We start from the raw sequence: 14595 nt of genomic DNA, 5'->3' as shown, positions 1-14595 counted from the left end.
TGCTTGTGTGCCGTTAGCAACAGCTAAATGCAAAGGAGTGGAGGAGCATTTGTTACTTATAAGTATGTAACACTGACAGACTTAATCAAAGCCAGAAAATATGTAGGGGGTTATTCACAAGTGCTAGTGGTCAAATGTGTGTTTATGTTATGTGAGAGGATGAACTCAAGCTGTTCTGCAAGCTCTGGTCAACTTGGTGTGACTCCTCTTTCCATTGTTTTTGCTTTCTGCGTGCGTGTGTTGGGTCAGCTCCTCACTGTCGGCTGAGTAGGGGGAGATCCTCTTACACATGTGGGGCCAGATGAACCCTTCTGGTGCACAGGCTCACATGGAGGAAAAGACACAGGAGTAGAATAGTCTACAATGTATACTGATAATAATGGTTACAACTGCATGTTATCACTACAAGCATCCAAAATAATAATAAGAGTAAAATGTCACACAGAGAGGCTTAAACTTTTAATGGGAGCGTGACCTTGCAGTCTTATGACCACACACTTTAAAGCACCACTCAGGGCAAAACATGTCACTGTGAAACACTAAAGACGTTGTTGACATCATAGAGGACAGGTTAGGACATGCTATGTATGGGACAACCAGTTACAGTCATTAACTTGCGCAACAAAATTTCCAAAATATGCAAATGATCTTTCACTTTACAAACCAGCATAACATCTTGGAATGGGAGGAGACACATTTCCACAAAACAAGACCTAAGATCGAGTTCACGAGATTGAGTCAACACGAGATTTTGACATAATATATAATAAATAACTTCCCGTTCAGTTCACAATTTTGTTTTAATTTTACTGTGTAGTTTTACTATCATTGTAGATGTAACTCGGCAACGCGCAACCCTTTTCCCCAAGCAAATAAACGCATCATGTGCACAATCTTGTGGCAATTTTATCTTGCAAGATCTTGCGGCATGAGCTCTTGTCCCAGCCTTAATAACTTCCCATACTATGTTACTTTAAATGCAAGTGTGAGTGTTTGGTATGTGGGGCTGGCACTGGCGTTGGGACATGATGGATACAATAATAATTTCCCTCTTGAACAAATGAGTACAAATGTTTGGCCATTGTCATATTTCATGTTTAGCAAATATTACCAGTAATAGAAGCTCGTTTTCCTTGTCTACTGTTGTCTACTATTGTCCAGATGTTTTTTGTGTCACAGTTTTTCCAAGGAAATGAGTGTGTTTTACAAGGAAAAGCTTTCCCTATTTTACCACCAAATCACCCACATTACGAAAGAATTCCACGGAAAATCCCATAAAGTTAATAACAGACCTGAGTGTGATATGGGGAGAATAGGTGGGGGAAAACCTCTTTTGAATTGTAAAAATAAATAAACATGTTTGGGCCTATAGCTTGCAGCATTAGAGGGAATCTTTTCCTGGCAGAGGACCAACAGTAGATGAAAGACAATCCCACCTTAAACATAGGCATAGGAACGTATCATTTAACCTATCTCTGCTAAAGGACGTCACACTTGTTATGATCTGGGAGCCAAGGTGGGGCAAGTGCATTGAAAAGACATATGCTAAATTGCTAATGCTTTGTATACGTGGTATATGCATTGTGGGTAATTATAGGGCTTCTTGTACACACCTGGTAAATCTCCCCTTTATAGTTATACATCCATGTCTGTTTTAAAAGCTCTATAGAGACACACAGGGTGCAGTATGTGTATACAGAGTCAAGGTGGAGGAGGACCAGTGCATCAGTTTGTGCTGATTAAAGTCTTTTGAGAAGATTCCAAAACATCTGTTAGAGGCAAGATAGATAGAGGCAAAACCTCCTCTTATTTAATTATTCAAATCCTGAGCGAGCCAGGGGTTAAGCGATGCTAATTCTCTGTGCTGTGTAATGAAGTCACTCTTACTCATCCAGATTGAGCTTTATAGATGTAACAATAAAATAATTATACAAGACCCAATCAGTCTTTGTGAGAAGAAATGTCTGGCAGCATTACATGAGCAGATTTCATAGACTTGTTTGTTCTAACAAATAAAAGCAATGAGATATCATATTAGAGCCCCAATGTGTGTCTTAAATGTACTGTAGCTCCCAGTGGGTTATACAAGAGGCATCATGATGTTTGTTCAAGGAACATTATGTTACACAAAGCCAACATGAAATGACACATGATAACATCTGTTTTATGTTTGGCTTTTATCTTCTCATTCCCTTTATCAAATATTAAGCATATTATTGCACCAAAAGGAAACAAGTCATTCATTGTGCCACTAATAATTGCTGGTGTTTGTAAAATGTTATTTCACAACAGACTGTATGTTGAAGCTTGTCCACCTGGGAGATGAAAAACAACAATACTGTAAAATATCTTTTCAGTCAAGTATTTAACTATAAATACATAAGCATATCATTTGTAAGCAGATTTTCCCCATCTTGCTCTGTTATAATGAAGCGTAATCAGCAGCTTTTGAAACCAAGCCAGTTTCACCTCTGCAGTGCAGATTAGCACAGGGCTGTCACTCTGGCACTGGCCTCTCTCTGGCCATCCCAACATACATCCATCTGTCGTTAGGGCTCCTGGCTGCTCCAACAGCCCTGCTATTCACACAGATAACAGTCCAATGTAATTTCAGTGTGCCCCTCACCACACAGCTCCTGAAACAATGCCAACACACAATCACAATGCCTTAATCAGATTGGCATGCCAAACAAACTGCAGAGGCCCTCTGCCAATGTCAGGTAAAACGTATATTCTGTTCTGTTTATCTCATGTTTTCTATTTTTAGCTTGAAGACTTTTAGTTTAATGTTGGTGTTGCTGATGGTAACAGTAAACTGGGTTTTTATGACATGAGTCTGGTGCTATAACTTTAAATGGCACAGCAGAGAGTACGCACTATAAAAGTGGGTTTGAATTTGGATAAGAAATGTCACCATTTGACTGATTTGGTTTCCCCTACTATATTCCAAATAAAATGCAAATATACAATAAATAGTCTATTTAGCATATTTATCAATTTTTCAGAACATTGTAACAAATTTTACATGTATAATCTAAAGTATGTTACAACATTTATTGTTATTATAAACCAAAGAAGATTATGTTTAGGCTTAGTTTACAGGCTTGCTTACTATGTTGTACAGGTGTGTTGATGCCTCGAGGTGACATGTGTGAGGTCTCTCTTGTGAAGTGTTAACACGATTTTATTACACAACAATAAAACAATATTTTGAAAGGAGGAAGACAGGAAAAGAAATGGACTTGCTTTACTGCGATACCATTAAGTGTGATTTACTCCAGAGCTTTATTGTTCTCTCTGTCAGTGCCTCTTTAGTGTCTGATTCCAAAATGTAAGGTGAGAATTTAGGACTGTGAACTTTGACCTTGTGGGTTTCTCTGCTGAGCTGTAAGTGTTTTCGGTAAATCCATGTCTGCTCGGGCCGGTGGTCAAACAAGGCCCTAAGCAGTGAGCATTCCTGTGGGCGTCAGGGGGTAACAGAGAAATAGGACGTCCTGCGTAGGCCGTCACACAAGTATGTTAGCCTACTGTGTACACATGGGAAGGTGACTGGTGTCTCGTCATTGGTGAGTCAGTCTCAACACTGATACAGCAAAGTCTGATTGCAGATATCACAAAGATATAGCTGTATTATAGCACATTATTCCTTTGTTTATGTGTCAGATTAATGGTAATTTCACTTGGGAGCAACATTTGAGTACACTCTAGTTTGTCCATAAGCTCCAGTATTACCTCCAGGTCACACACTGAAAGCACAGGATGTACATTATAAGAACAGATTAATGGATAACGCAGCTATAAACTACTGAGGTAGTTAAAGAGGCCATATTTACTTCGTGACACATGTTTTGAATTTTCGCCTGGTTCCCATAAAAGTAGGCCATAGATCATCCACAGTCTCCTGCTGGAAGACATCACAACACATGCACATGTTGGGTTTTCATGCTTTTTGGGGACATGGATTTAAATTGATATCCTGGAGACTGACCCTAACTTTAAACATAGTCACTTATCTTACCTAAACCCTCATCATGTTGTTGATCTAAGGACAAAGAATTGATATCACGAGGACCTCATCTTGTCCCCATAAGTGGGACAGGTCGCCATGATGTGCTTATAGAGTGTTTTAGTCTCCACAGTGTGATAAAAACCTGCCCCCACACAATGGCCTTTTGACGTTAACCTTGGGATGAGATCGTATCGAAAGGAATTCTCCATGGTGCACTGTGAACTCAAGAAGTAGTCAGTACATGAGAAGGAGCAGGATGAAGAAGAGGGAAAGAATGAGGAGTAGTGAAGAGGAAAGACAGACCTGACACTTTTCTGGCCCGACAGTGACTAACTAACCACATCTGTACATTTCATCCTTCTAATAAGCACACATAAGGAGATGAGATAAGCAAGACTCCAAAGTGTACTTCAAATAACAAATGAGACGAGGGCTTAGGATGGATTCATTATTTTTACCCAGTAGGGTAGCATGTGTTTTTACTCTCTTCGGAGATAAATATGTCAGGCTTAATATCTGCCTTATCTCAAAAGCTGTGATAAGGAGCAGCTAAGTAGAAGCATTCACTCGCCTATTAAAGCAAGCTCAGAGACAACATTTAAAAGAACACAGTTGTTAACATTTTCTTCTGTTGAAATGAAATAAAATAAGACAGATGTGGAAATATTTTGTAGCACAGTTTCATTTCATGGGTGTGTGGCTGAAGAGACGAGGTCTGAAGATTGAACATAACAAGAATATGACAAAGTGGTCCTGTGGTCTTGGATGGCAAAAGAGAACCTATGTCCAACATGAGATCTTTTGGAGGCCTCTGTTTGAGGATTGTATTCGCAGCCTCTTTGCCCAGTGGCAGGAAGAAAAACATGATAATTTTTGTCCATTCTTATTTCAGTAATCAAACAGCTACATTTGCATGTGGTGAAAACAATCTCAGCAACCAACGTGTTTATATTTACCAGTAACCATGCTAATGATTCACATGAATGAATGTTAAAGAAAGCAGGAGAAAACACATGGCTTCCTGAATGAGGTGGGCATCTCTATAACAACAGCCCGGTCAATGAAAAGTCGTTTCCTGTGTCTTCTCTGGGATGGATTACAGGCCAAGCCCTTGAGTGAATGACACTATTCAGGTGCCACTCCTTCCTTTACAGCTGATTATCAAACAGCCTTTGTGAAAGAAACATTAAACATTATCCACTATCATATCATCTTAAGCTATTAATCAGCCAGTGTAACCAGTCAAATGAAATAAAAGCAGCACATTATAATTATGTAATATGAAGTATGTTACACATTGGTCTTAACTTTTTTATTCAAGATGATCTCATAGAATACATTATTGCAGTGTTGTACACACAAATACAAACATGATTAGGTAAAAACATTGTGCTAAGGTGAACAATCTATTGTCTAAACGTATCATTTTCCATCAACCAAAGCCGATAACCTGATAATGCCGCTTGTGAGTCATTTACTCATTGTTGGTGGTAAAAGGTAATATGTGGCCACCATGTGAGGCAATAGTAACTCTGCAACATGCAGCCAAAAACACAGTGATAAAAACAAAATCGCTGAAGGGAAACCACCCAGCAGTTACATTGCTCCAAGGCACCCACCCGTTAGAGGGGCGTGTTATAAAACCTAAATAATGGCACCTTTGGGTGGTACACCGTTAAATGACTGTGGGTTCATTTCAACACATAGTGGTATTTAAGCCCTGGAGACTAAATGTGGCAATAAACTGTATATCAATCAAGACAAGGGTTGAAAAAATATGGGACATAAAGAATATCATGTATTATATGGTATCGCTCATTTCAATTGTTTTGTTGCCATTTTTTTGCACAGCAGAAAGGGTATTGTTCATACTATTGCTCTTGTCTCACATTAGTTAGACAGGGCCATATCAATATATTTATATACCTGCACTTTATTCATTGTGTTCATTGTGCGCAAACAGTGACCTATTACTTATTGCTACAGTGGAGCTAAAACACCCCCCACATTGGTCTTAATAATCAAATAGTACAAATCTATTGCTGCATTCATCTACATAGACATGACCATCCAAGTCAAATCTGTTTTAGAACAACTGGGCCTTTCCAACCTTTCTGTGCTATAAAACAAATACAGCAGGAACACCATAAATATAGAGGCCAGCAGGTCGCTCTCTGTTACATCCAGTGCAAAAGTCTAAGTCAAAGTTCAAGACATGCCACCTTGATTGCTAACTTTAGTTCAGTATGTAGCCAAGCAGTCTCTTGTTGCGCGCCCCTGCTCTCCTCACCATTTTCACCACGCAGAGCACCGAGCCGCTGAAACCGACGTCCCAATCACTTCTTCAGGGCTTTGACAAAAGACCCCTGCAACAAAACAAGGTGGAGAATTAGACGCATGATGGAGCTAGAAATATAACTTTGTGAGACTATGCTTATGTCTGTTTTGTGTTTTGTGCGGAAACTAGGTAATTATACTGTAATTTGTCACTCTGGAGAGGCGCGCTAATAAACACATTTCACCACTTTGGTTCTTAGTTCGTGATTTTGAAATAAGCAGTAAAACTTTTGTGTTGAAAATGGGATAATTGATACAGTATGTCTTTTATTTGAATCCAAAGTGATGAAAGTGGCTTGGGCATAGGAGCATAGACAAAAAGGGAGGCAGAGAAGGCACAACCATGCTGACTGGGTTACTGTTAAAGCACAACCATGCTTACTGAGGCTTTTACTTACACATGTACCACTGCACTCACTCACTGCAGTTTACTTCTTCTTCCCGCCTAATGACATATTTTCTGTTTTTTTCTTCTGTGCCTCATTGAACAAAAGACACACCTTTATGTTAGCAAGTGCTATAGTGAACATATTCAGGCACACATCAGTAAATAATGTTTTTGTGATGATTTGATTCTATTTTAGGGGGAAATAAAGATGTGTTTAATTCATGTAATACATATTGTAGTTTGCATGTAAGTAAGTAATAAGCAGTTCCCTTTGTAAATGAACTATTTTCCAGTATTCCCATTTATTGATGTGCACCGTAGAATAAGTACTAATGTTAGAATTGTCTGAAATTAAACAATAAAAAGAAGCCAGCTAGCACACTGTATATATTGTGAAAGAAATATAGTATTTCGCAATGGTTTTCAATCTATGCTATGTACATTTAGTTTAGGATAAGATTAGAGAGCAAAGTCTGCCAGAAATGTTGTAGCGTATTTAGTCTATTAAGAGCTGGAGTGGGAGAAGAGAAACCCAAACCTCCCTCTCCCTAAACACCTCCTCCACAAGCACAAACTCAATGCACATGAACATGAACTCCGAAGCCTGAGAAATTACAGCATGTTACACATTGTTCCAATGTAAGAAATTGTTGCCTTAAGCAAGGCAATCATTATATTCTGTTTAGACTTAAATTAATTCAAATGTTTGTTTTTGGTCATATATGAAAATGAAAGTTATTAAACCATGTCTAAATAAAAATGCGCCAACACATGAGAATAGAACACTAAAGATATCTATGGTATTAGATGAAGAGTATGCTCTACCTCTGTCATGGCATCATCGATTTGTTTCAGCTCTTCATAATGATCACGAGAGTCTCTCAAAGGCTGAACCATGATCTCTTCAATCTGTGGGAAAAGCTGGACAAAACAAAACAAAAATAACTTACTCAAAAGTAAAGATTTGGGGTACATGATATGTTTTCTGTACAGTCAGTAATACCTTCATGACGGTCTCAAACATCGGGATGAGAACAAATTTGATGAACCCAATTTGAGCTGTGGGTTTTGTTACTTTGTCTCTGTCCATAAAGGGTGCCACAGGCAGGCCCTCAGACTTCTCTCTGTCACTCTGTAGGACAAACGAAAGGAAAAATTTGGCAGTTTATCATTTAGTTGTTCTACAAAAAGATAAGCATTTTGTTGTACCTGCATAAAATACTCTTCCAAAAGGCAATCAACCCAGGGCTCAGCAACCTCTGTGGGCCTGACCTCGTTGGAAATATCACAGCACTTGATTAAAACCATCTTGAGCTGAAACCATTGGAGACACAACTCAATACAACATATGTACTTTTAGTCTAATGTGTACTGCACTTTTCCAATTACACTAACACAGTGCGTATGGCCCCTGTATAGAAGAGTGCTTGTGTTACACGTATTGTGCTCTACAGTGAGCTGTGGCGTGGTACTCACACATGTCACATGCTCTTCATTGGTGAAGTCAAAGTTGTCCACTTTTTGCTTGAAGGAGTCTAGTATCTCTCCATGTCTGGCCATGTCAGTAGCTAGTATCAGTGTTATAATGGCCTGTGAGTTTAGAGAAACCCCACATTTTAAAAAGTACCAGCATGTGTTAGAAAGGACTGTAGTATGGGTGCTGTGCAAACCACACCTGTCGAATCTGTTTGAAGGCCTCAGGATCCACATTTGCAAAGATGTTGCACTCAGGTAGAGAGAGGATCTGGAAAGCCACAGCACAGTGGTGGTTCTCCAGAGGTGAGATGTCATTGTAACGCACTGCCAGCTCTGTGCGTGCATTGATTTGGTACCTGGCAGATGGGAGACATGGTTCAGTGGTTAGACCTTTGCACAATAGACAATAATGAAGCATCACTGCTGAAGCCTTAACATCACTGCTGATGTTAAGGCTTAACGTTAAGCCGTTAAGGCTTCAGCATCACTGCTGAAGCCTTAACGTGCACAAATTCATATATAGCATTCTGATCTGAATGTTTGCATACCTGAGCTCTCCCAGAGCTAGTTTTACAGTTCATTGACAACAATGTTGTGCAAAGGATGTCAAAACACTCAGGGGTCAGTGTGCATCAGCGCATGTCAACACAAAGAGACAGGAGGAAGTCTTACGTGTTGTTGTAGCCGGGGTGGTCCAGGTCATGACAAACAGCAGCTGTCATAAGAATACCCATGTCTGTAAGAGTCAGTTTCTCCTGGACAATAACAGGTGGTAAGAGAAAAGCCACGACAAAAGCACTTTCACTGTCATTGGTATGTACAAGTAAAAGCTACCTGGAGATTGCAAAGATGAATCATGCCATACATCATCTGACTAACACAGAAACAATGACGGAAATTGTGAAAGGGATTGTTACGGTAGTTCTCCTGAATGGCCAGCTGTAGATATTTAAACATTAATTGCAGATATTTTATAATTTAAAAGTTGTGTGTGTTTTTCAAAATATTTTTAAAGTTACCAGCCAACGCTTCAGTGTAATGGGATTCATGTTGAACTCCTTCACCAGACCCAGGTCATGATACATGTACTCCAGACAGCTCAGCATCTGTAGCATACGAAATCAGTTTTACAATTCTTTTGATACAGCTCAAAATAAATGATCTCAGCAAACCTCATTGTGTTCCCAGTGCCACACATCAAAAGTAGGTTTCTTCAGAGCCTCCACTGTCTCCTGAGACAGTGTGTACTACAAGCAGACAGAAACAGTATTTTAGATACTGCCACAATAATGTCAATGTAAAACAAAGTAAATCATTTGGAAAAAACCTTTGGATAGTTAGGGACATCTCGCCGAGGAGTGACCTTTTTGCCATCATCAAAGTTGTATTTACATGCACAGTTCACTCTAGAATTAAAACATGCGCATCCATATGATATTTATTCTACTTTTATAATATTACGCTCAATGCTTATGTCACCTTCCACCCCCTCTGGAAGTCATCTCATCTCGTAACTTCTTTAAATCATTCTTACATTTCTCAATCTCTACCACTTTAAGGCCTTCCACTGAAACAAAAAACACAGATGTATTAAGGATATCCCATATATCTAACCTAGCTTGCCAATCATTTAGCACACAATTCAGCACATACGCTCCACTCTCTTCTCCAGCATAGCCAGCCTGTTGGTGACTTCGGTTTTCAGTTCATTAATACGGAAGGCCCTGTAGGAGAAAAGAAGCTGATTGCGTGGAATGACAGGAGAGGAGTGAAATAACGTGTGGGAAACAGAGCTGAATGGATTATGAATGGATGTTTTGAAAAGCCGGCCAGTGTCAGGTATGAGTGTGAGGTATGTGAGAATGCTTCAACCATAACATAACATGGACAATGAGATATTACCTGCTAAACTGCTCAGCAACCTGGGACAACACGTTCTGAAACATGTCCTCTTTCTCTGTATGCGCACAATACACCATTAGATACAGTTTATGCATGACTACAAGAAAAAGCCTAGTATATGAAAGAATAATGATACCTCCAAGTTGACCGGTGGATAGTGGGACCACCTTGTACAATGAGCTGTGGGAAATATAAAATTGCTTTATTATTTTTTACATTATATTATATTTTAACAAAGTGTATATTGATATTTCAGAACAAAAGAAGCAGCAGCAAGAAACATTTACATTTACATAAAATATTACAGTTGTAGCAGTTATTTGAAAGGTATGTGAAGCTTTTGAAGTTTTTCTAATTATATTATCATCATAAAATATAATATACTGCATTATATAGTATGGCAGAAATAAAATTATCAATAAAATATAAGCCCTATGAGTTTCCTTATGCGCTAAAAATACTAAACCAAACAGTAATGACTTCATAATATAGCGATTAAATCATTACTTAGGAGAGTTGGTGGGCATAGTAGGATCTATAGACACCAAAGCCCCCTCCGGGTTGACCACCATGATCGCTGTATTCCTATGAACAGACAGGAAAGTGACATATGCAGTGTAATCGCATTCAAGTTAGAAACCAATATTTTAAAATCAAAGTGAGAAACAGACCTGGGGATGTTGGAGGAGGAACAGAGTAGTTCCTTAATGTCACATGGACTGCAGTGACGACTGAACACCACCTGTAAGACACACATTATTTATTTACCTTTGTACTAGATTATGAAAGGAAAGTAGCAGTATATATAATGAGAACACAAACCACTCACACTAAAAGGTACATTTCTTAACTAAACCTCTACTCTACATCTATCTGTTCCTAGGTGCAGGTAAATAAATTATGTGCAAAATCAATTAATGTTCATTTCAGCATAGTTTAAATGGATTTACTACAAACAGTATAAAGAAGTGTCTATGTGTCACCTTTTCCCTCAAAATGTAAACTGAACTTGAGCTAAACTTTTCGCTTTCAAGTAGTTAAAAAAAGCACTTGATCTATTTATATCTCTACTACTCTACTACTGGATATGCACAGAAATAAGACCAACTATTTATTTAGTCTTGTTGTAAGAGGAGCGAAAACATTTATTATCCCAACCCGGGGTATGAAAACAGTGCCAGTGGGCGTATGACAACTTGTCTATAGAGGATTAGTGGTAATGGGATGTTCTGGTGTCATTGTCCACAAACATGCTGCATCTTGAAGGAGGCAGGTGTAGCAGACAAACTCACAGCCTCCCTCTTGAGCTCGACATGTGTCACCACCAGCTCCTGCACTTGAAGCTCTTTACATCACATCGCTGGATATCACATTATATAACAAAAATGAAACCATGTATGCTGGCTGTTTTGGTCAAGGTGAATTTAAATTGTCTTGTTAGGCAGGATGGATGAGTGTGATCCTGCGGTGAATGGGTGTGAGCTCCTGTCATTAACGCCTGCACCTACTCCACTCTGTCAGGTCTATTCTGAGCCACTACATTTATCTTGTGGGGATGACTGCTTTAATTGATTTAATTGCAATGAAGTCAACAGTTCATCATGACACACTACCAGCTGAACTTGTCAGAAGCTAAATATTTTGAACCACAATCATTAAAGTATAAACCAGTGGTGTTGGGTATGTACAAAAGAATGAGTGATGTTGTAATTTAAGACATACTTTAATAAACCCTTGTGAGGGAAATAAATTTTCTCCGTTTTAACCACCCTTCACTGCCGCTGAGGCAAGCTGCCAGGATTGGTTAGATATGGACACAGGGAGAAGCATGTAAACTCATAGAAATGCATAGAAACGCCAGGTTCAAACCTGCAACCTTCTGTGAAGTGTGACTCAGCCTAGCTACTCAGCCGTCAATTTAATTTATGACATTACATGGAAATTTAAAGCTTTGGATACTGATCATGCTCGTTCTAGTTTTCCCAATATAGAATTAGAAGTCATAAGTTCCTAAATTCATGAGGGAATACCCACCAAAGTGAAAGCCTGGGGCATCAGTCTCACTGCTCTAATGAAAACATAACTACAATTTCATTTTTTTTGCAATACAATTTATACTCAAATACACAATTACATCTGAATGTGAGCATATTTTAAATAGACAACTCTGACATCATTATCCCGATTGAATGATGTTACAATATTGAGACATACCTAACTTAAACTTAATCTTGTTCTGCTTTGGAATATATCTATGTAATCCCCCAGTCGTCCAGGTCTGATCCATCGCAAAAGCAAAACTGGAACTTTGCAGTTCCAGAACTGAAAAAGCATCTTGGATGAGCAGCAAAACGTCTTCACTCCTACAGTGTTTTGTCCAGTTGACAGATTTCATTTCTGCTTTTACAGTAAAAAGCATTCATCTGAAATAGTCAGTACTGCCTTTCTAAATCTTCAAAGGTCACGCTTTGAGATTATAAAATACTTCTCTAGAAACACAGACTGAACAGTCACCCAACAGAGAAAGTGAAAGTGTCTTGCCCGAAGACACAACAGGATTAGCTATTAGCTAAAGTCGCTCCGTGTGAAAAACCTTTGAATGGATATATATTCCTCTCATCTTTGAATGGTCTGAATGGTAAACAGTTAGGTTCCATGTACCTACTAGTATAGATTTCTCTACAAAATCCTCTGTGTTGGTAAAAACAACAATATTTCATATTTTGTGTATGTATATCTATGCCGGCTCAAACTAATATCAAAATAAGGAGTTCAAACATCACTCACCTTTTGCACTTTTCCATCCACATCCAGGTAGATGGTCTTAGGGGCATAGGAGGAGGAGCTGGAGCCCATGTTGACCTCCCTCCCCTCTCTTACTCTGGGACAGGCTCGGCGATGGTGTGCAGTGCTGAATGTTCAACAAAACCAAGAGTTTTCTTTTTGTCCTATCCTATTATAGAAAAGTTTTGATTTATACCTGGTCAAATTTCACGGTAGCAAAGACAATCAAACAAGATGGTGTGCAGTGTTGAATGTTCAACAAAACCAAGAGTTTTCTTTTTGTCCTATCCTATTTTAGAAAAGTTTTGATTTATACCTGGTCAAATTTCATGGTAGCAAAGACAATCAAACAATTAAAAGTGATTATCAATAACACCACTACAGCAATGTTCCTTTTTAATTAAACACCACAAACATACAACATCATAACGTATGTAAACTGAGTGGAACTTACTGTCAGTGAAGCTTCTTCTGTTGACAGTGCAGTGTCCCTGGTGCTGAGGATGCAGTCAATAGTGCACCTATGGAGAGTCAATGAGACAGAGGAGGAGAGAGGAGAGAAAGGAGAGGTAGCCTGTGAGTGATGGAGGAGGAGATAAAGGCTTTGTATGACACCGCCACTGCACTCTGGACTACTATCAGGATGGCTGGCACTCCACAGGTTGCCAAGGGACAGTTTCTATGGAGTCTTGTAAAAGACAGGCCTATTTTAAGAGGGGTATTGCTTTTACTTGTAGTCACAGACCAATTACTTATACTCTATTTTAGTCAGTTTAAGAGACACATTTATCATAAGTTATAGTGGTACCTGATTGACATTGTGATTTTCCGTAATCTTGCAGCAGCAAATACAAAAACTGATTAGGACACTCAAAATATAGCTAAAAATAATCTGTGGCCAAAATCCACTTCAATTAAAGAAGGGTCCTTGTGCTAAATGTGATTGAAGTCCTTTTAGTAATGAAAATGATTAGTACTTATTGAACATGTGTGTGCATTGCATGTGTTCATGTCATGTTCATTCATGTTGACTGTTGTCCAAAGCAGACCAGATGGTTTGGTCAGATGAGTTCACCAGAAGAACTCTCCAGGACCATTTTGAGAGTATTTTTGTCAGCAGTACTTAAAACACAGGCAATCATCAAATAAACATATGCCATGACGTATGTACATGGGGGCTCACAGCAGCTGCTTGGCCTCTTTGTGGTTTGGTTCTTTATGTCAAGGTACATTTTTTTACTCTTTATGGCAGCTGTACAGTCTCATATTTGACAAATGATTTGAATGAAAAATAGTTAGCCAAAATAAGAAGAGGCAACCTATAGTTTACTTGTCCTTAAAACAAAAATGACTAAGGAGCCTATTGGGATTATGACCTCAAAAGCAGTGTGAACATGATATGAGTAAGAAGGCTTGGGAAGCAGGATCAGGTCATTAATTAGAGACTGCAAGCATCATCGGTGGACATTGCACCTATTTCCTATAGACAGCAGACGTACACATCACAATCCCTTGTGCTTAATTACTGCATTCAACATGCTTCTCTCTGCAAAGGTGTCTTTATTCTGGTCTACTCATGGGACACTACGCACAATCAAATCAGTGCAAGCTTTACAAATGACTCTGGATTGCAATATGCTTGCACCTATGTAGAGCAAAATGTCCTGGGAGTGTAAAATGTATTTCTTCGAATGTATTT

At 38.9% G+C, this 14595-nt stretch overlaps 1 protein-coding gene across 2 annotated transcripts; it reads right to left on the bottom strand.

The window, feature by feature from the left end:
- Positions 1-5469: 5469 nt before the first annotated feature.
- pde9ac (phosphodiesterase 9ac) lies at positions 5470-13022 on the bottom strand. 2 transcript variants are annotated; one of them, XM_055225924.1, is made up of 18 exons: positions 12900-13022; positions 10784-10854; positions 10620-10697; positions 10249-10292; positions 10113-10167; positions 9864-9934; positions 9690-9777; positions 9538-9616; positions 9383-9457; positions 9230-9316; positions 9045-9149; positions 8883-8965; positions 8410-8566; positions 8211-8324; positions 7944-8048; positions 7738-7866; positions 7560-7655; positions 5470-6375 (listed from the first exon to the last, which is right to left on the bottom strand). In XM_055225924.1, exons 1-18 carry the CDS (start codon positions 12966-12968, stop codon positions 6346-6348), a joined length of 1536 nt encoding a protein of 511 aa, XP_055081899.1. In that variant the 5' UTR covers positions 12969-13022; the 3' UTR covers positions 5470-6345. The 2 variants fall into 2 exon arrangements, with proteins under 2 accessions (XP_055081899.1, XP_033833042.1); XM_033977151.2 differs by lacking the exon at positions 5470-6375 and adding an exon at positions 6775-6825.
- Positions 13023-14595: the final 1573 nt, after the last annotated feature.

Source organism: Periophthalmus magnuspinnatus, chromosome 13, assembly GCF_009829125.3.
Source record: "Periophthalmus magnuspinnatus isolate fPerMag1 chromosome 13, fPerMag1.2.pri, whole genome shotgun sequence".
NCBI classification, from domain to species: domain Eukaryota; kingdom Metazoa; phylum Chordata; class Actinopteri; order Gobiiformes; family Gobiidae; genus Periophthalmus; species Periophthalmus magnuspinnatus.
Note: the sequence above shows the minus strand (reverse complement) of the source record. Positions and strands in the feature narration are given on the sequence as shown.

Bases quoted from the DNA above. Each gene is read 5' to 3' on its own strand.
- pde9ac (XM_033977151.2), bottom strand. From the start codon at position 12,968: ATGGGCTCCAGCTCCTCCTCCTATGCCCCTAAGACCATCTACCTGGAT. The intron at 10,293-10,619 runs GTAATGATTTAA...TATTTCCCACAG, and splicing joins ATGCCCACCAACTCTCCTAA to CTCATTGTACAAGGTGGTCC. The intron at 7,656-7,737 runs GTATTACTGACT...TGTTTTGTCCAG, and splicing joins TGTTTGAGACCGTCATGAAG to CTTTTCCCACAGATTGAAGA.